We start from the raw sequence: 22785 nt of genomic DNA, 5'->3' as shown, positions 1-22785 counted from the left end.
TTGGTGATGTGTTGATATTTTAGTAGTTGATTATTTATTAAAATTTAATTATAATAAAATTTTATAATAAAATTTTATTAACCCCCGCGGGTGCCCCCGCGGGGGAAGCGGGGCAAGGCGGGGCGGGGCGGGGCGGGGGGAGCGGGAGGCGGGGGACGGGGCGGGGGACGGGGGGAACTAATAGGCAACGGGGCGGGGGACGGGGGAGGGGTCCCCCGCCCCAACCCCGCCCCGTTGCCATCCCTAATGCTAATCGTCGTTAGATTGGGGGCTGCCAATCCTCCCTCTGAAAAAGACATTAATAGATCATCGTAGCCGTAGACGTCTAAGGATTGAAGTGACGTCATCACACTAGTAGTAGTAGTAGTAGTTATACCACTCTGATTCTCAACACTCCTGCAGTACCTAATTTCAAGACGTTTTAGCATAGGGAACGAGGCAAGCCACTCGGCTTTGACTTTGAGGTCACAACCGCCTAATACCAAGTACTCCAAGGCCCCACCACCCTCCAATTCCAATTTGCAACCCATGTACTCCAGTGATTTAAGTGAGGCAGGCAGTCTACTCATGTGCGAGGGGCAGAGAGACCGACAATCATGAATCGTCAGTTTCTTAAGTCGGGATAATTGGTTGAGCTGTAGGGGCAACTCCTCCAAATTTTCTAGCTCTGAAATATTCAATTTCTTAAGCTTGGATAATTGGTTGAGCTGTAGGGGCAACTCTTTCAAATTTTCTAGCTTTGAAATCTTCAATTGATGAAGAGATGAAAAATTTTGTTGATTCTCTCCATTCAGGATGCTCAATTGACCATTGTCCCACACAAGATTGTCGCAGCCAGATATCTCAAGGCTTTGCAGTGATGGAAGTTGTTGGGGAAGTTCTCCAATCAATTTGGGACAATCACTTATCCTGAGTCGTTCAAGTCCATTGAAGACTTCACCCTCTGGTATGTACCAACTCTTCCACTGTGGCAACCACCCGATTGTCAAATTTTTCAGAGATGGGAATGGTTTGGTTACATTGATGTCTCCATAAAAATCTTGTGTCAAGACTGGTATACAACTCATTCCCACAATTGCAAGTGATTGCAAGGACTGTAGCTGCCCGAGTGTAGGCAAGGAGTGGCAATATTTACACCCAGATAGACTCAAGGATTCCAAACTGCTGAAAGAAGAGTTGCCTAGCCAATCTGGAAATGTTGTCCCGCCATTCCACTGCAGGGTTAACCTTTCAAGGTGTTCCTTGCCTTCCATGTTCGCCATTGATGCATCCATACCAGCAGAAACATTTTCTAGCCCGGAGAGGATTAGCTCACCACGTAGCATAGGAAGCTTGCCCAACTCCTTAATCGTCGAACCACTGTTCTTCCCTATGACAAAATTTGTCAAGACTTGAAGGTTTATCAGTCTACCCATTTGTGGTGGCATTTTCTTCAATGGAGTTCCACTAATATCCAGGCAACATAAGTTAATTAACTTTCCCAAATTTTTTGGCAACTCTTCAAGTTGTCTGCAATTTGACAGCAACAAAGTTTGTAGATTATAGAAACTACATATCCAGTCCGGCAGCACCTTTATTCCTGTTTCAGAGAGATTCAGAAATCGAAGTTGTTTCAAACCACTATATGACTTTGGTAACTTCACAATATTCTCATAATAGGACAAAGATAGAACCCTTAAAGACATGAATTGGGGCAAGGCATCCTCAAAGAATTTGTTGCTTAGACGAATCATAGAATCCGTTCTCAATGGCAAGAATGTCCTTATATTCTTAGTCTGACTCAAGAGATTAAATTTGTGAAATGTGTCATACCAACTAGGATGGTATGAAAAATGTCTTGCACCAGATATTGTAGCATTGCCTTCCTGATGATCTTCAAGCCTAAGGCAGTATTTCCCAAAGAAAAATCTAGCCAGATCGTTGACAAGGTCATGCATGGAGAAAGTATGGTCAGTTGACTGATGAAATAATGACCTCATTCTCAGTTCATGAATGAACTTCTCACCCTTGTTTTCAATTCTTTTATTTTCTCCAGGGTACTCTAAAAGATCATTAGCTTGCCATAACTGAATAATTTCCTCGTTTCTAAACTGGTAATCTTTGGGAAACACAGCACAATAAGCAAAGCACCTTTTAAGATAGGAAGGAAGATGAATGTAGCTTAATCTCAATGCTGGCATGGGGCCACCTGGAATATCCATTTGAGTCCACTCTTCACTTGTCAAAATCTCTTTCCATTCTTTGGGGGTTGTTTTAGAGCGCAAAACACCTGCAACTGTTATCACAGCCAAAGGCAACCCTCGACACTTCTTCACAATTTGGTTTCCTATTTCTTCAAGTTCTGCATTTTCATTGCCATCTCTATTTTCAAACGCATGCTTCTTAAATAAAGACCGGCAATCTTCCTCTAGCATGGAATCCAAATGATGAATTGACCTTTCGTTGGCCATCATCATTGCAACATTCTGATCCCGTGTTGTAACAATGATCTTACTTCCACGTGATCCACCTTTGAAAGGGGTCCTTAATTTTTTCCACTCATTGTAGTTATCATTCCAAACATCATCCAGAACAAGAAGGAACTTTTTATTGGCTAGACCAACTTGTAGCTTTCCTTGAAGGGAAAACAATTTCTCATCCTTGTCAAAAGAAATACTGAGTTCCCTTAGGAGTTCTTTTGTTATCCTTGTAGCATCATATTCTTCTGATACACAGACCCATGCCCTGGCAGGGAAACTCTCTGCCACCCTCGAATCTTTGTAAACTATTTGGGCCAAGGTGGTCTTGCCAAGCCCACCCATTCCAACTATTGGAACCACGGTGAAATTGTCTCCATTTGCATCCTCAGACAGCAACTTTTGAATTATCCTCTCTTTATCAGCATCTCTCCCAAAAATAGTAGTCTCGTCAACCAAAGCTGTTTCAAATTTTTGATGTGACTCTATTCTGGAATGACCAACTTGCAAACCCAAGGGACTAATTTGTTTGTTATATCCCTTCAGCCTCTCCACTATCGTTTCAATCTCAGGCTTAATCTTCTTAAGGAATTCATCACCCGAAGATGTACAAGTGCTGGTAGAGCTTTCGTACTCAATTTCGACCTTAATTCGCAGGGCTTCAGTGTTCATTCTGTCCAGTAAATCCTCTGCTTGATAAAATGTATCACGAAGCTCCTCAAGCCAGTCGTTGACATATCCCTTCGGTATTTCCTTGTTCTCTGCATCATCGAGCACGGCTCCAGCAGTGCGAAACTCACTCTCGAGCTTCTTGAGGAGGAGAGCAACATCGGTCTTCGGATTACGAAACAAATTCACGAATTCCGGCATAGCCATCCTATCGAATAGCACTTGAAGGAAAGCGGAGAGGAATGAGCCTCCCACTACGGCAGCGGCCATATCTCCAGGCGAAGATAAAATGAAAGAAACTTGCACAATGAAAACAACGAGAGACAGACACCTGCAATAAATGAGAATAGTCAATTTTGTTTGGGAAAGTCAAGCTCAAAGAAAGAACATGAACACCAGTTCATTAGGTGTGGCTTTAGTTAATTATAATGAATTAGTTAAAAAGGAAGTGGCAGCCATAGTTCTCAACCTGTCATACACTAACCAGGGATTTTGACTTTTGACAAAAAAAAATTTTGGCCAATTAACACAGACGCATAGGTTAGCGTTTTAAGTCTCTATTTAAATGAAAATGAACTTTCAGACAAAAAAAAAAAAGAAAACAAAAAAATCAGGGAACTTTTTTTTTTTTTTTTTTTGCCTTTCACATAATTTTTTCGTATATTTTTATATTTTCTTTATTGATATTGATTTTTTATGAATTTTAAATTCAGTATAAAACTTGTTAAATTGACTTGTCAGGAATTCAGGAATAGCCATCCTATCAAATAGTTATAGCACTTGAAGGAAAGCGGAGAGGAATGAGCATCCCACTAAGGCAGCAGCCATATATCCATGCAGAGGTAAAAGTGAAAGCCACTTGCACAAGGAAACCAACGAGAGAGAGAGACCAGCAATAATTTTGTTTGGGAAAAGCCAAGCTCAAAGAAAGAAAGAAAGAACATGAACAGCAGCAGACCAGTTCATTTGGTGTGGCTTCATTTGATGTTTTTGTTTAATCAATATGGGTTTAGTTAAAATAGGAATTGGCAGCCAAAGTTGTCAACCACTAATTTGGGTTTTGACTTTTAAGCTGCCGAAAGTTGTCCAACATGCGAATTTTGACTTTTGACTGTTTAGTTAAATTTACCTTTTATGCTTATAATTTGATATTTTATCACGTAACCCCCTATATGATTTAAATATCTATATATAATCCCCTCTTGGGTTAAAGTGTCACCGTTTGTTTTTCCGTTAAAACTAACGAATGGTTAATAGTAAAAAGTTTAAGTCAAACTAATAAATTGATAATTTACCCTTTTCTTATTTCTTTTTTTTTTCCTTCAAACATAAAAAAGAAGAAATTGAAATAAAAATAAATAATAAGAACTAGAAAATTTGATTAAAGATTTGGTTTTAAAATATATAATGATATTTGTAGTAAAAAAAGATTTGATATTTTTTGTTTCTTATATATTTGTTTTATATTTCCCTTCCTTCTTTTTTTTGTTTCTTATTTATGTTTTTGTTCCCTTCCATCTCTTTTGTATTTGAAGAAAATTAAAATTTTGTAAGTCAAAGTGTAGGTTTTCAAAATCATCTCTTTTCTTTCCAAAAAAAAAAAGAGAGATAGAAAAGGAAAAAAAGAAAAAAAATAGTGAAAGGGTGAATTTCTCAATTTATTAGTTTGACTTTGACTTTTTATTATTTACTATTATGAAAAAACTAACAGTGACACTTTTAATCCAAACCATGAGAAAGTGATATATATGCTTTTAAAACATAGGGTGTTATATAATAAAACACTAAATCATGAAAAGTACGTGTAATTTACCCTTTTTTGGTAATTAATACATAGGCCTAATAGGATAGCATTTTGAGTCCCAATTCAAACGGAATTGAACTTTCAGAAGGGGGAAAAAAGAAGGAAAATGGAAAAAAAGGAATAAAGAATATTTAAACTTTTAAAAAAAATGAGAGCAGTCAGCACATAACATTTGAAACAACAAGATAGAAATTGGTAAAAAAACCACACTATTAAATAATAATTTTTCCCTCACTCTCATCATTATTATTCGTAATATTAGTTTAACCTTTTTGCAATCGTGTATAAATCCAATATCAATTCCATTAAAATCATCATATCAACAGCGAAAAAAGAAGTTTATGATGGGAATCAGAATTCAATTCATTCCAAGAATTAAGAGTTTGAAAACCAAAATTCGAAGTTGATACGAATTTGAGTTACACCAATTTCACCTCCAATTTATCTAATTTACAATATTGAAACGTTAAAGATGATTAGAACTTAGGGGGGCACGAAGGATAATCGGGAATTGGCTGAGTGTTAGCTTAGTAGTGTATTAGTTGAATATTAGTTCTTGATTTAATTGAGGTTTCCGCTTGTAACACTTAATCGACGATCATAATAAAATTCCACCTTTTTCTGAAAGCAAAAGGAAAAAAAAAAAAAAAAAAAGAGATGATCGTAACGACCATATGTGACGAATTTTAACAGAATTCAATAGAATTTGCAAAATTTGATGAAGAAAAGAATTTGAAGAAAAATGAAGCTTACGGTCAAACGGTATCGGGCTTGGTACTTATAGTCAGTCCAGGCTTGGTGATATCGAAGAATGATGCCAGGAACTAGGAAGGCTTGGTGTAAAACCTGTGATCAAAGTTCGTTGTTGTTCTACAGAATATACAGAAAATTTATGAGCAAAGAAATTAGAACGTGGTCTGAAAGAAAATAATGGAAACTGAACAAAATCACTGGGCCAATGGCTCAGTAGCCACCAGGGAGGAACTTAAGTCCCTCCTTGGCCTGTAGGTGAGGGTTCGAATCTCACCTGCAATGAAAAAAAAATCTAAAGATTGTGTCATAGCACAAACTGAACAAATACATGGGCCACGGAGCAAATGTGTGCCCTGCACCCTTTTGATGGTGGGAATATATGATCATTGACTGGGGAGAAATAAGTTGTCATTTGATGTGATTAATCTACAACACTACGAAAGTGGAAATTGATTCTTATATGACAGTACCAACTCTTATTCAAAATGCTCCATCTATTATTATGATGAGCGTCCCTCAATTATTTAAGGAATGCAAGTGAAGATCAATCATGCTTATGCGGTTTATTTTTTTTTTAATCTTTTAAATATAGATTTATCTATTTATGCTGACAGTGTATAAAATTATATTTTAAATTTAAGTTGGAATTAGTTAGCAAGCAAACAAGGAGTATATTTTCTCCTTTAATTCTTTCTTTAGATTCTATTTTGCAAGAATTTCTTGTTTTACACAAAGGCCTCCCATAATTCTACTGATTAGTTTTACATCAAATTAGATATGTCCATGGTTATTGCTTCGCAACATATTTGCTGCAAAGAGGGCTGCCACTAGAGGTGTCAAAATGAGTGATTTGGACGGGTTTGAGTTGGGTAAAATGGGTAATGGGTATAAGTGAGTCAACCCATTTTTACCAATTTAATTAGATGGGTATAAATGGGTAAGTCAAAAAATGAATTGGGTAACCCAATTACCCCTTTATAACCCATTTATTTTTATTTTTTGTAAACTCATTTAAATTTATTTTTTGCAAACTTAGTTATCAATTTATACCGCTCGTTGTACCCATTATTAATTTTAAATATTTACTTATAATGTTCAATAAACCTAATTACCAATTTTTTTTCATTTATACTATATGTCGTAAAATTACATATTATTTAATAATTGAATAATAAGAATAAAAAAAATTTGAACTAAGTACTATAAAAGTTAATATAAAACCTTAATCCAAAAATTTTGAACCCCTAACATTTTTTTCATATATAAATTTAAAATTTCATTTTAGAAGGATAAGAAAAGAGGCTAAAATTTATCATAAATTGGTAATGCTAAAAAATAAGCAAGTTAACAAACTAAGAGAAAATAAAATAATAATAATAATAATGAAACAAAAGTAGTTAATATCATGACAAAATGAAAAATTTGGAAAAAAAAGGGTGAGGGAAGAGAAGAGACTTGGGGGAAGAGAATTCTAAATGGGTTAATTGGGTTTGATGGGTTACCCAATAATACCCATTTAATGGGTATTATTGGGTAACCCATTTATATCCATCTATAAAAATTTAAAATACCCATACTCATCTATTCATGGACGGGTATGGGTAAATTTAGTTAAGTGGGTTGGTTTGTCATCTATAGCTGCCACCAGTAGGCCAATATGGATACTGTCGCGAAACAACCATTAGATCAAGATCGAGTGGGGGGGAAAGAATTTGCATGACGTCTCCAATTATTGAATTAGCTGGGTCGTCAAATGCACTGTGGATGACTTTTCTCAGGCAGGAAAGAATTATTGGACGCAAGGATGTAGAAAATGTCGTAAATGAGCATTTCTGACGATGATTATTCAATATCTAGTGCATTTCGCCATTGAAAAGAAAAAGCTAAAATGAAGCAGAAGCAACTTGATAGAAAGGCAGACACGGTGGATGAATATTTCAAACCAACGAAAGCAGAACAAAAAGAAGAAGAAGAAGAATATAGAGGTGGCAAAATGGACGAGATAGGCAGGATTTGCTTGGGTTTGAGATGGAATCGGATCATATGGGTTTGGGTTCAACCTTACCCATACGTGTTTTGGGAATAATTTGGACGGGATCACTTTGGGATATGTATAAATTGATTCCGCCCAATACCCAAATCTATTTTCTATATATATATATATATATATATATATATATATATATATATATATATATATATATATATATATATATTCCTTTAATTTATTTTTTATTTTTTGTATAATTTTAATATTTTTTATTTATTAAATTTCTTTTTGTCTTATTATGAATTTATATTTTCATCAAATGGGGAATGTAATGCAATTTCCAACAAAACCATATTACCGTAAAAAATTATCTTTGAGTCAGCAAATAGCAGCATTGGGTAATCAAATTAGTCCACTAAGCCTGAATAACATTGATTTACACTCTAGAATGATCAATAATTACTTAAAAAAGATATGACATTTTGGTAAAAATGAACATATTTTCTCCTTGAATTAAACCAAAAAAATGAACATTTGGTTTATTCATACATGAAGTTGACGTTTTTACTTCCTCAAAAGCATGAAAACAAAAAGGCAAAGGAAATAGCTAACCAGAAAATAAACATGCAAGTGCCTTATACTCACGATTTCCACTCAAGAGTAATGATGGTTGGCGAGGAAATTAACCGACATTGATTCCTTCGGTTTTTTTTTTTGGGCCAATTACAATAATATTTTTATAACCTAATATATTCTATTCTATAGAAAGGAGAAGTTTAAAAAGACTGTATAAGAGATTAGTAAATATACAGATTCAATTAAATTAAAAAAAATATTTTGACAACTCTTTTAAATTTTTTTTAAAGTAGATGAAATTTAAATCTTCGACTTACAGTCGAAAAAGATAATCCCTCTCTGAGAAAAGAAAAGACAGACTGACAAGTGAAGAAATTGTCCTGTGAGGTGATTACTCAAAAGTGACTGCGAGACCTATGGTACTATTTCAAGAAAAGGGCAAGAAAGGTGCTTTATTTTCTTTATGCAAATTTTTGGCCGAAAGTAAAATAAAGGTTGTACAACATGTCATTCTGGTTTCATGACCGGAATATGCATTCTGAAAAACTCCTTGCCCACTTTTATTATGTATATTTTATCAAATTATACATGTTTGATCTAAAAGTATGAAAAAGTGTTTAAAATGTTGAAAAGAATGTGAAAGTATCATAAACCTTTGTGTGACTCTACATCTGCGTAGGCTGAGCATTCGTGTGAAAGCAGCCAAAGCCTAGAAATTCTGCTTTTGACTATGGGGACTCTGTTTGGATTATAAATTATTTGAGATATTGTTACTGTAGCACTTTTTGTGATGCGATGTATGTGAGATAAAAAGATAATTGAAAAGATAAAAAAATATGTTAGAAATTATAATAATGATATAAGTAAATAAATTTTGACAAATAATCCTCTATCCAAACAAATCCAATTGTATCCTGGTCAGGAAGTCTTGGCCAGTCAGGTTAGGATAAGAATCCAAGACCCGTAATTTGGGGTCAATGAGTAAATTTTTTGTGGGGCCAAGTTTTACTCTTTTTATTTTCTTTTAAAATTTTTTTAACCCTCTCTTTCATACCGGCGTCCTTCCCACCTTAAAAATGTCAGATCCAGGATTCCAACATGAATCTAACAGCGGAAAGAATTTTAAAAGTCATCCCTAACCTCATGAAAATCTTTCAGAATTTCAGGGACAAGTAACATAAATTTTTAGACTTTGGGACGATCCGCTGCCCTTGTTTATGTCATTTGAAGTTTAAAACATAGACTATTTTAGGTTGATTGTGTATTAAAAAAAAGTTGATTATCGACATTTTTGGAAGTTTATAATTTGACTAGTGGTTTTGAAACGGAAGATCAGAACTCAAATCAATCTCCATATAAAGTCAAAATTATCCTCTTTCTACAAATCTTATGGGCACGGGATCAAAAGTTTAAAAATCAAACTCATTTTTAACAATTTTAACTCCATTTGATCTAAGATTTACACTAATAAATGCATTAACATCACCATAACAAGATTTTTTTGGTTTTGGTTTTTGGAAGGGGAGGGGGGAGGCGGAAGGTTCCTAGTATGAAGGCCCTATTTGTTCTACAAATTTCGCAAGGAAAAGGAAAAGGAAGAAAAGAAAAGTAAATTCCTTTGGAAATGTTAAATTCCTCATCTTGTTTGGTTATGCACGAAAGGTAGTAAAGAAAATGATCTTTACAAAAGTTTTTTTCTTTTTTTTGGTCCTATTTGGTTTGTGGATTTTGAAAAGGGAATCCTTTGCTTTTCTTTTTTTTTTTTCTTTTAAATGAAAATTAACTAATAAGAAGATGAATTTTGAAAAGGAGGTAGTGAGGAAAATGATCTCTGCAAAATACTTTTTCCCCTGTTTGATTTGTAGATTTTGGAAAGGAAATCCTTTGCTTCTCTTTTTCTTTTTTAATTATGAAAATTAACTAATAAGAAGACAAATTTTGAAAAGGAAATGGAAACGAAAATCTCTTCTTTTTTTTTTCTTTTCAAAAATTAAAAACTTGACAGACAATCAATTAAAATAAGTTGGCAAAATATTTTAATTTTGACGCCAAACTTCAAACTAAAATTGTTTAGATCACCTCATCCTCAACCTCAAACCTTCACTTGCAAACTTGAATGGAAACTGGAAACTAATTGCAGAGTCTATAAAAAGAATATTAATAATAATAACAGTAATAATAAAGAACAATAATATTTTGCTAAGACCATATGACACGAATTTAACAAAACGCCATGCAATTGCAAAACTGAAAAATGAAAATGAAACTTACGGTAGCAGACAAAACAAGTTTGCTTCGAATGATTTCGGGCTCACAAGTCAGACCGGCAGTTGATGAAAGCTTCTCTATCTCTTCTGCTCCTTTGTTGAATTGGTGGTAATGAAGAATGGTGAGGAATGAAGTTGGAGAAAAGGTTTGGGATCGAGTCTGTGATCAAAGAAAGTCCTTTGATGAGAAAACAAAGTCATCAGAAAACAATATGAAATTTGAATGTAATCTGAAATGATGAGAAGATAACGGAGCAATTGCGTGGGTAATAAATAGAAAGATCAGCGACAAGAAATTGTCCTTTGATGTGATTAATCCAGAATTGTGTGGGAAATATATATATTCTTGGATGTGAGAAAGAAATTAGTACCCCGCTTAAGAAAGTGAAATGCAGGGACAAAAGAGAATGGACGCTGGTTCATCCATTGAGAAATTCTCAATGATTGTACTCAACCTTTGCTTCATGACTTTGCTCCAATTATCAGTCCATTTAATTCCAAAAAAAAAAGAAAGAAATGAAAAAAAAATCAAATTCTAAAAAATTCTAAAAATCTGGAATAGTGTGGGACCTACAAATTAATTTTTCTTTTCCATTTCTTTGGTTTAATGATTTGAACTTGATATCTACTTGCAATTTAAAAAAAAAAATTATTCTAAACCAAAGTTGTCTGACAAGTTCTTCATTATGAAGATCATTATAAGAAAACACCAATAAAATCAAGTTTACAAAACATAGTAAAGAAGTTGTATACTCAGTATTGAATTAAAAAAATGTGTTAGTATGTCAAATTTATATTGTAGCTCATGTTTCTATATTCTATTTCTTATCACCCTACATATGGAAAAAAAATCTATCAATGTGAACATATCGCAAAGTTTTACTTTAAAGTACTCAATGAACAATAAGTTAATTGTAATACATGTTTAATAATGGGATATATTTGGAGACAATAAACAAAATTCTAAGAAAAAAATATGTAATATAAAGCTTTTAATATGAAATTAAATTTTGTAGATCAATTGATTTACTAATATTCTAAAAATATTTAGAGAAGTTAATATTTTCCACAAGGCAGAAAGTTTAAGTGAAGGGGAGGCAATACTATTTTTCTAAAATTCTAATTTGAGGGGTGGGGGGAGGCAAAACAATGACTGTAATAGGAAACTACCAATACTTTTTAGGGGTCAAAGGGGATTAGGCAAAGTTGGGGTTTTGGGCCCCGGGGATTGGGGGAAGCTACCCCTTCCGGCCCTAGGACTTTTGAAGATTTTTTTTGGTCCAATTAATACATAAGCATAGGATAGCATTTTGAGTCTCTGTTTAAATGAATATGAACTTTCAGACAAAAAAAAAAAAAGGAAACAAAAAAATTAGGGAAGTTTTTTTTTTCTCTCACATATTCTTTTGGCATATTTTTTATATTTTCTTTATTGATATAGATTTTTTTTATGAATTTTAAACTCAATATAAAACCTGTTAAATGAACTAAACACCAATTGAAACGTTAAAAAATGAGAGTGGTCAACACAAAACTTTTGAAGAAATTGAAAACAGAAGAGAATTGGTGAAAAATATAAGAACTACACAGTTAACAGTAACTTTTTTTTCCTCCTTTTCGTGATAATCATAATTATTAGTTTTAACTTTTTGCAATCATGTATAAGTCCAATAACAGTCATCATATCACCTGAGAAAAAACAAGTTTCTCACATGAATCGAAATTCAATTCATTCCAAGAATCAAGAGTTTGAAAACCAAAGTTGAAAGTGGATACAGATTTGCATTACATCAATTTCAACTCCAATTTATTTAAAGTTTACACTATTAAACATAACCACACCACGTTCAAGATGATTAGAACGTAGGGAAGGATTAAAGATAATCGGAAATTGGCTCATTAGTTCAAGGGTACAAAACAAAAGAGTCACCTATAATCAAGCGAATATATAGGAAAGTTTCCGTGATTTCAAAATATACAATCTAATAATTTAAACTAAAAAGGCAATGAAAATCATTAAAACTAATGTGGGTTGATGAAATGACAAAAATATCCTAATCTATATAAGGATAAAATGTAGAAAAGCTCCCTGTGATTTCAAAAAATATAATTTTCATCCCTTTCATACATAAAATAGTCGTTCTGATTTAGTTAATATCTGTATATGGGATAACATGAAGATCACAAAAAATGCTCACAATCATTCATTGCACACGTAAAATACAACAGCCCTTTAGATGGCTTTTTTGATCTCAACAATTTTTACTTTCATTTTTTCTAAACACTCACAAATCTTGTACTGGTATCATAGGGTCTAGTTCTATTGCCCACTCGAGATATTGAGAAAGATATAAGCAACTATTTTGCAAAATTTTCCTTCACTTTATACAAAGAAAAATATTGAAATTCTTACTTTAAATTCTTAAAAACAGACCCTCTAAAATAATATTATTATTGGAAAAAACCAAATTTTAAATTTTTTCAATACCTTAAAAGTAGTGTGTATAATACTAGTGGTTGATTTTTCTCAAGAAACTTTACTCCCTTTTCAATATATTTTTCTGAAAGTGTTTATGTTTTGAAATTATAGATGATTTTTTTTTTTTTTTTTATGTAGGTTGGCTTAACTATAGGATGCTTTTCTGTAAGGGATAGAATAGGTATATCAACCAAAATTGATTATAAAAAACTGTTTTCAGGTACAACGAGTTGCAAAACAAGTGCGTGTGCTTTAAACACATTAATTTTGACGATTTCCATTGATTTTTCAGTTTCGTTCGAACCATGAGATGTTGGATTATATGTTTCGAAAGCACTGGGGCTTTTCTACATGTTCGCTTAACCAGAAATGCCTTTTTTATTTTTTGTCCTTAGTTCAATATTAGTTCTTGATTTAATTGAGGTTTTCCCCTTGTAAAACTTTATCAATGATCGTAATAAATTTCCTTCTTTTGCTAAAAATAGTGGCTGTAATTACCCTATTTGACAAATTTTAACAGAAATCAATAGAATTTGCAATATTTGGTAATGAAAAAGGAATTGAAGAAAAATGAAGCTTACGGTCAAATGATATCGGGCTTAGTACTTAGTAGTCAGTCCAGTTCTGGATGAAGCTTCACTGCCTGTCGACTCCTTTTGATGTAGACTCTGTGCTCAAAGTTCGTTGTTGTCCCACAGAATATACAGAAATTCTACGAGCAAAGAAATTAGAATGTAATCTGAAAGAAGACAATGGAAACTGAGCAATACATGGACCAGAGAGCAAATGTGTGGCAAAACACTGCACTGAGCCCTTCTGATGGACCAGAGGTCTGCCAGCACTAGGCCAATATGGATATATTGTCGCGACACAACCATCCCTTAGATCAGGATTGAGTGGTGGAAAAAAAATTTGCATGATGTCTCCAATTATTGAATTAGCTGAATTGTCAAATGCACACTGTCAATGACTTTTATCAGGCAGGAAAGAATTATTGGACATAGAAAGTGTGGTAAATGAGCATTCCTGACAAATATTATTCAATGTCCAGTGCATTTCGCCATTGAAAAGAAAAGCTGAAATGAAGCGGGACATTGATTCCCTGGTGATCAAGAAAAGGACAACACAGACTGGCAAGGGACAAGAAATTGTCCTGTGAGGTGATTTCTCAAAAGCGACAGCGGGACCTATGGTACTATTTTTGGCCGAAAGTAAAATAAAGGTTGTACAACATGTTATTCTGGTTTCATGACCGGAATCTGCATTCCAAAAAACTCGTTGCACACAACCTGTTTGAAATCTGAGTTTTTTTGAGAGTTTATCTAAAACTTTACTGTAATGTACTGTAAAAGTTTTTGGAACAATTTTGTAGAAGTTTTTGTAAGGTGAAAAACTTTTTTGTAAAAATTTTTGGAATGTGAAAAATTTTGTAGAAGTTTTTATAAGATGAAAAACTTTTTTTTTCCTTTTGTTTTTTTTCTTTCTTTTTATCTTTTTCTTTCCTTTTCTTTTTCTCTTTTTTTTTTTTCCTTTTCTTTTCTTTCCTCTCCTCTTCTTCTTCTTCTTCCTTCCCCCTCCCCCTTCCCCGTTACCTCTCCTCTGCCTCCCACCTCCAGCCCCTCCGCCAGCACCACCCCTGTTCTTCTTTTTTTTTTTTTTGCTTTTCTCCTCTCCCCCCTCCCTCTCCCTCCCCCGCCACCCCTTTCCTCCCCTCTCCCCCGCCACCCCCAAACTGTTCCACCATTCTTTTCCTCTCCCTTCTGCCCGCCACCCCTCTCTCTCCCTCCCCCGCCACCCCCTCTGCCCACTCTCCCCCTTTCCTCCCTTCTCCCCTCTCCCTCTCCTCTCCCCTCCCTCTCGCACTCCGACACCCGAGGAAGGCGGGCAACTGTGCATTATTATTATTTTTTTTTTGCTTTTTCACTCCCTCCCTCCCCTCCCCTCCCCTCTTCCCCTCTCCCTCCTCCGCCACCCTCCCCCTCTTTGCTCTGCGATCTAGTCGTGCGACCAGATCGCACCTAGCAGAAGAGGGGGAGGGTGGCGGGGGAGGGACTCAAAATTTTTTTTGAGGTTATCGGCGCCGGGAGAGGTGGTGGAGGTGGTGGCTGGTGTGGTGGGTTGGGTGAGGGTGGAAGAAAAGTTTTTGGGAAATTTTTTGTGTATGGATTTTTGAAGTGTGTAGGTAAAAAAAACTTTTTGTGTATAAATTTTTTTGGGATTCCTGTAGTAAAAATTGTTAAAAAACTAGTAGCTAAAAAACTTGTTAAAAAACTAGGGTGCCAAACAAGCCTGTAACGTATTCTGACTATCTTAGGTTGATTATGTAATTTAAAAAAGGTTGATTATGGAATATGGCATCACATTTCTTAAAGCTTATAATCTGACCAGTGGTCTGGAAATGGAAGGACTTTATAGTTTTAGAGCTCAAATCAATCTCCATATAAACTCAAAATTATCCTCTTTCTAAAAATCGTATGGGCATGAGATCAAGAGTTTGAAAATTAAACTCATTTCATCAATTTCAACTCCAGTTGATTCAGGATTTATACTTTAACATAACCATAGCATGACCTTAAGAGGGAAAGGGTGGGGGAGGAGATTCCTAGCAATAAGGCCCTATTTGTTCTCCGAATTTAGCAAGGAAAAGGAAATCAAAGAGAAGAAAAGTAAATTACTTTGGAAATGTTAAATCCCTCATCTTGTCTGGTTATGAACAAAAGTAGTCAGGAAAATGATCTCTACAAAAAAAAAAAAAAAAAAAATTCTGTTTGATTTGTGGATTTTGAAAACGAAATCCTTGCTTTTCTTTTTCCTTTTTATGAAAATTAACTAATAAGAAGACAAATTTTGAAAAAGGAAATGGAAACGAAAATCTCTTTTTTTTTTTTTTCCTTTCTAAAAATAAAAAACTTAACAGACAATCAATTAAAATAAGTTGGCAAAATATTTTAAATTTGATGCCAAACTTTGAACTAAAACTGTTTAGATCGCCTCATTCTCAACCTCAAACCTTCACTTGCAAACTTGAATGGAAACTGGAAAATAATTGCAGAGCCTATAAAAGAATATTAGTAATAATTACAGTAATAATAAAGAACAATAATTAATTTTGCTAAGACCATATGAAACGAATTTAACAAAATGCCAAGCAGTTGCAAAAATTGAAAATTAAAAATGCAGTGAAGTCGAAGCGAAATGAAACTTACGGTAGCAGACAAAACAAGTTTGCTTGAAATGGTTTCGGGCTCTCTATATCTTCTGCTCCTTCGGTGAATTGGTGGGCTCTGTATCTCTTCTTTCAGTCCAGAGGGTGAATTGGTGAAATGAGAAACGGTGACGAGTGAAGTTGGAGAAAAGAGGTTTGGAAATAAGAAGATGTTTACCAAGTCATCAGAAAACAATATATGAAACTGGAATGTAGTCTGAAACGATGAGAAGATAATGCGTGAGTGATAACCAACGAATAAATAGATGGACCAGCGACTAGAAATTGTCCTTTGATGCGAATAATCTAAAAGAGTATGGGACCTACAGCAATTATTATTATTATTATTATTATTATTATTTGGTGCAAGGGAAATGCATTCAAATAATTCTAAATTAATGACTGCATAGCAATTAACTACAGTCCAAATCCCATAAATATGTTTCTTTCCGATCTTTGTAATATTGAAATAGTAACATTTAATATGGCTATACGAGCTTAAAATAAAATTAGAATTGGTTATATTTCCTACCCTACCGTCTTTAGCTTCAAGTTTTGTATAGAGGGGAAACATATTACTTTGCTATATATTAATTTGAGGAGTTAACTAATCTACAAAAGCATGGAGATCTAGCGAAACTTACTGACCAATTAATTAAGCAATGCTTTTCTTTCTTTTTTTTGGAAAAAAAAATGACACAGGGAGTTTCCAAGAATAATTTGAAGAATTAATATGTAATTTACACGATTTGAAAAGCCAGTTCAAAGGACAAAACTGAACAGAGGGATTTTGAAGGCAACAACCTTACGAGAAACGAGAGGGCGAATGCGGTCTCAGCGAGGACGACCTTGACCCGTCCAGCGTCCCGGAAACTGCAAAGAAAAGACAATAATGAGATCAAGAACAGTTAACCAAGACATTTTGTATCAATGAGATTTTTTCTTCATTTTTACTTTTCCACCCTTGCTCGCATCCTTTCCACCTCCTCGTGTCACGTCTACTATTCAAATCTTGAATCTTTATAATGGACAGAACTCTAAAAGTCTTCCACTAGCTATTGGATCAACCACAGTAGTTAGAGATTGTTCATTATCCCACAAAAAAAAAAGAGCCTCATTTGTGGGATAATTTTATTATTATTACTACTTGCACAAATTTGCCCACTTTGAGTCCCTCTTTAAATTGAAAATTAACTTGAAAAAGAAAAAAAAAAAAGGCAAATGAAGAGCGAATGTCCTCCTTTAATTCCTTCTTTATATTTCACTTTGCAACAATTTCTTGCGTTGCGAAAAGTCTCCCCATAATTCTACTAACTTGTTTTAATCACATCAAATTGGATGATCGATTTTTATTGTTTGTCAATATATTATTGATTGCAAATAGGCTGTCACTAGTAGCCAATATGGATATTGTCGCGAGACAACCGTTAGATCAAGATCGAGGAGGGGAAAAAATGCATGACGTCCAATTATCGAGTTACTTCCATTGTCAAATGTACAGTATATATAACTTTTCTCAGGCAAGAATTATTGGACGCAGAAAGTGCCGTAAACGAGCATTCCTGACAACGATGATTCAATTTCCAGTGCATTTCCCATTGAATAGAGAAGATAAAATGAAGCAAGCAACTTGATGGAAAGATAGACTTGGTAGACGAATTTTTCAAACCAATCAAAGCAAAGGAAAACAAACAAACAAAAACAAACAACAAAGAAGAAGAAAAGAAGAAAGAGAAAATTAATGGTGCTTGGTAAGGAAATTAATCGATATTGATTCGATTTGGTGGCTCGTGGAGGGAACGCGGTTAACTATAGCCCTCTTTCAAGAAACGGAAAGGAAAGTCGCTCTATTTACTTTGGGGGAAGTGAAATGAAGGTTGTATAACTAACATGTTATTCTGGTTTTATGACGGAAATGATATGTGTGTGCGTTCCGAAAACTCCTTGCACAATTTTATTTGTACTTTGTCAAATTATACATGTTTGAACTAAAAGTATCAAAGAGTGCTTAAAATGTTGAAAAAAAATGTGAAAGTATCACAAACCTTTGTAGACTCTCCAGTCTCCATTTGCATAGCTGAGCATTTGTGTGAAAGCAGCCAAAGACTAGAAATTCTGCTTTTGTCTGAATATGGAGACTTTTGTGTAAAAGCAGGGAGTCTTGTAAAAGCAGCCAAAGTGTTGCTGAACCCTGATCAGGAAGTCTTGGCCGGTGGGGTAGGATAAGAATCCAAGACAACCAACGACCTCACTGATCTTATGGCTATGGATAAGAATGGAAGACTTCGATAAAGATTTTAGTTTTCAAGTAAAGAAACTATCAAAACAAGCATCTCTCCATCAACAACAGAACAAAAGAAAGTATACTTTGCTGAAGTGTAGAAGAGTTTCCTGGCAATTTGGCTGAACAGAGATGGCCAAGTTGAGATTGGTCCGAGTATTAATCGTCCTACTAGTACTCATGCTATGCAAGGGTATGACTTTAGATTTTTTATACCACTAGTAATAGTTCACTAGCTTTGCACGTGATGGTAATATTTTAAAATATATTATTATTCTTTAGATACTAGAAATTTTTTATGAAATTTTGATCATCAACATCATAATATAGTATTTTTATGTTATTTATTTTTTTAAGCTAGTTGCTTTTAAAAATTTTATTAAATGAAAAAAGACAGAAAACATTCCAATGCAGTTGACATATCCCTTAGAATTAAATTTGGAATCATGAACTAAACACTTTTTGATTTATAGCTTGAACTCTAACATATCAAATGTTGATAGTATCATGTTTTACCAAAATTATTGTATATTCATGATTCTATTGCATATAAACTACAATCATTACAATTTTTTATAAATGAAAAATATAATTAAGTTAGAAAAATAAACATATATGTAAATTGAATTCTTTGTATTATGTTAATTCTATTTTTGTCAATAATGGAGTACAAATTATCCACCACATAAAGTTTTTTTTGTTTGTATATCCTGACAATTGAAATTTTATAGATAGAGATAGTTGGTGTTTTTCTATTTTCCTTTTTTTATTCATATTTTTAGCACAATCCAATGTGAAGCAAAAGCAACAAGTTTACTTTTTTCATATGAGCACAATATTTTTTATTTTGGTACTAGTTTTTTTTTAATGATCATGGAATTGGAATGAGAATTGTGGCTAATTAACAATTTTAATATTAATTTTTTGTATATTGTAGTGTTTTATTTTTTAATTGCCAACTTTTAATCCATAACCGCTATCATTATTATCAATTACCGGAATACACTAAATCTGTCTAATTACAATGTCACCATAAATGAAATTTACTTAATTTTAAATATTTTCATTTCATAACCGCTTCCATTATTCACTAACATTGCAATACAATAAATATATGTAATCATTAGAAAAATAAGAGTATTTTGGGTCACAAAAAATAATTTGGATATCATTTTCATTTTATCATTCTTCATTTTAAGTTTACTCTTATTATAATTCTTATTTTATCATTGGAGATGGTTTGATGGATGGATTTGGTTTGTTCAAACCAATACAAATAAAGCATTACTATATGTGGTTTGCCTTCCCCTAGATTAATAACAATGTTTGTCTTCCCCAAGATATCATTGATTTGGATGTTGTCTGTGACATTGTTTGAATTGTATTCTAACTTTTTAATTCATTAGCTATTTGCTATATGTCATTTTATAAATAGTTTTCAATTTTTTTCAGTTCTTCTTGTTTTGATTGATTGCTATTAATTATAATAGTGATTTGTATAGTGCTATTTTAGATTTTTTTTTTTTAGTTTAATGCTACTATTTTAGTTATAAAGGTGTCATCATTTTTTGCATATTGAAATTTCATTGGGTGCAACATGAAAAATTCTTCATATTGATAAAAAGTACATAATTGTAAAATTTGCTCATGATATTTGTATGAAAATATACAGATGAATAAGGATTCTCTTCTCCTTGTATGTTTCCCCATTTTCTAGAGAATATCTATTTTTGACATTGATTTTTTTTTTTAACAATCTCAACTAATGACTAATGAGAAATTTTTCATACTTCAATTAAGAAATTTTGATACGTATAATAATTGGAGATGGAATCCAAGAATAGGTAAATAGTTTTTAATAAGCAATTTTTAATTATAATTACCAATACCATTAAGATGTAATCAATTGGAGCGTTTTATTTCTTTTAATTAGCGCCACATTAAAATGCAATAATTCTAATTAAAAGATATGGGGGTAATTTACAGATAGCAAAAACTAAGACAAAAAAGTGATTGCACAGTTTGCACTTACACTCCCTAATACCATGATTCATACTTTTTATGTAATAACGATGATTTACACTCCCAATTCATGAGAAATTGTTGTAAAAGTATTTACGCGGAAGAAAATGATGCTTATGAGAATTCATTACTATTAATTTAATATAATAAATAATAGGAGGCAACTTTATGCTAAAAAAGAAAAAAACAGAAGTATATGCTTTAGGTCAACATATATCTATGTCTGCTGACAAAGCACGAAGAGTCATTGATCAAATTCGTGGACGTTCCTACGAAGAAACACTTATAATACTAGAGCAGTACCAGACACGAGATAGATCTTCCAAAGAACAAGGCCCTTTTCGAATAAGTCAATTCATTTGGGACCCTGAGGAAGCGTGTTCTTAGCTATGATGGTGATCCAAATTGAATTCATCAAAACTTTCTTTCTATCGAGAAATACCAACTTCTCTTAGTCAATGAAAAAACACCACCTTCTAAGGATAAACTATGAACGCATCATCTATCTAAAGGTATGACCGTCTTTTCACACCTCTCACATACAAAAAAAATGTATTCAATCTACTTTTTTTTTTTTTTCTCTAAAGCTTGTATCATTCATAACCAAATCTTTTACATCAGTTTACCAAGCATAATAAGCTAGATACGAACTGTATCTTCATCTGTGACTTAGGCTTCGATCAATTCACAATAACTATGCAGCCATCTATTGTAACAAGGTTCAAGAGCTCTGCCCTTTACTTATTTCATCGTATGAGAATCAATCAATGCTCTTTCAACCAGTGTTATATACTTTGTCATAGCGGCTAAGCATCGCCCAGCCTCGACTGATGTTAGAAAATGCTTCTATACCTGACACACATACTTGAAGCACACCTTCGATCATTTGTGTGCAAGGAGCGATAAGTATAATTTTTTATTAAATCTCTTCAAATAAAAGGTGTATCTAAAACAATCACTTACCTATTACTGTTTATTGACTCATGGGGTTTGGATAAAGAACGAGTCATTTTGGGCTGGTGGGATGTAAATCTATCACTTAGATATAGGAACAAATTTTTTTTTTTTTTTTTTTTTTTTTTTTGTGTCGACACAGGGGTGTCCGGGTCAAGACCCGAAGGCGGCCCGACTAATCCCCTGCGGCCCGGGAGGAGAGGCCCCATCCCCCCGAACACGGTAACCCTGCACGACTCGAACCCCTGGCAAGCGCTCCTAAGGAGGCGTACGCTGCCAGATGAGCTGCCCAGGAGGGGTAGGAACTATTAGACGAATTAAAATTGACTTATGTAACGACGCAAGTACTTGATCATACAATTGAACGTCCGATGTGTTCAATTAAATTTCTCCAAAAATGCTAACTCATACAGCTCCAAACGTCTATACAGAATATATTTGCAGTTGATTACGGTTTTCACCTTCACTTTCACTCAGCTCGGTGTCTTTATCCATGTTTGGTAGTTATTTGTCTAACAAAAGCAATCCAGTCACCACCACTCGATTAAATGGGGTTTAAACTTGATTGCATCCATACTGTTGTGGATTTGGGGTCACAGAGTTCGAAATCTCAAATTAGATAATATTTTGGTTCTAAATGTATGACATTAGGATGAAGAAATGATGGTAACATTATCATTTGCAGATTAAGGACCAGATTGACAAAAGGGGGACTGGGCTTCTCTCCATTACTCATCCCGTCCAATTTCCCACAATTCACTCTTGGATGAATTCATGTCAAACAATTGCAGGCTGAATTTTGAAGAGGTTTGAGAGTTGCTGCAAATATTCTTAATCAGGACAGACATGCATCGTAAAGAAATTCACGAAGTAATTTGTTTTGACGTGTCAAGACATCATGCTTCAGAAAGAGAACAGTCATTTGACAAGCATCCGCACCATAAGATTAATATGAAACTATAAGTCAAACAAATGCAGTAAAGCTAGTCTCCAGACGTACTTCTGAACTTGCGTCCTTGAAGCCACCGAAAGAAGGTACAATTCCTGTTGCTCTTTAAGAAGCAGATTGCATTAATGTTCAGCCGGGAACTACACAAATCCAAGAGGCCGAGCAGACTGCATGGGGCAAAGTATGAACTGGATAAAGTGTATCTGCAATTTCAGAAATCGAGTTAACATAGTTCCACTTGGCTGAGTATGCAAGGAAGAACAAGCTCCAGTGTTGATGAACATATTTTTTTGCTAGTTCTAAAGAATTAAGAAAGCGTGACAGTAAAGAATCAAGTAAAAATGATATCACTACTCCGTAAAAAATGGCATTTTGAAGGC

At 33.9% G+C, this 22785-nt stretch overlaps 1 protein-coding gene across 10 annotated transcripts; it reads right to left on the bottom strand.

Moving 5' to 3' along the window:
* Window positions 1–3: 3 nt before the first annotated feature.
* On the bottom strand, window positions 4–16447 carry LOC140004387 (putative disease resistance RPP13-like protein 1). 10 transcript variants are annotated; one of them, XM_072075704.1, is made up of 5 exons: window positions 16201–16447; window positions 13576–13706; window positions 10520–10675; window positions 5683–5799; window positions 4–3456 (listed from the first exon to the last, which is right to left on the bottom strand). In XM_072075704.1, exon 5 carries the CDS (start codon window positions 3393–3395, stop codon window positions 78–80), a length of 3318 nt encoding a protein of 1105 aa, XP_071931805.1. In that variant the 5' UTR covers window positions 3396–3456; window positions 5683–5799; window positions 10520–10675; window positions 13576–13706; window positions 16201–16447; the 3' UTR covers window positions 4–77. The 10 variants fall into 10 exon arrangements, 8 of the variants coding, with proteins under 8 accessions (XP_071931805.1, XP_071931800.1, XP_071931806.1 ...); XM_072075699.1 differs by lacking the exon at window positions 5683–5799 and having other exon boundaries at window positions 13576–13935; XM_072075705.1 differs by lacking the exon at window positions 5683–5799 and having other exon boundaries at window positions 13576–13733.
* Between the last annotated feature and the right edge of the window lie 6338 nt (window positions 16448–22785).

Source organism: Coffea arabica, chromosome 2c, assembly GCF_036785885.1.
Source record: "Coffea arabica cultivar ET-39 chromosome 2c, Coffea Arabica ET-39 HiFi, whole genome shotgun sequence".
Taxonomy (NCBI): domain Eukaryota; kingdom Viridiplantae; phylum Streptophyta; class Magnoliopsida; order Gentianales; family Rubiaceae; genus Coffea; species Coffea arabica.
Note: the sequence above shows the minus strand (reverse complement) of the source record. Positions and strands in the feature narration are given on the sequence as shown.

Coding starts and splice junctions, on each gene's coding strand:
- LOC140004387 (XM_072075699.1), bottom strand. CDS start 3,395: ATGGCCGCTGCCGTAGTGGGAGGCTCATTCCTCTCCGCTTTCCTTCAA.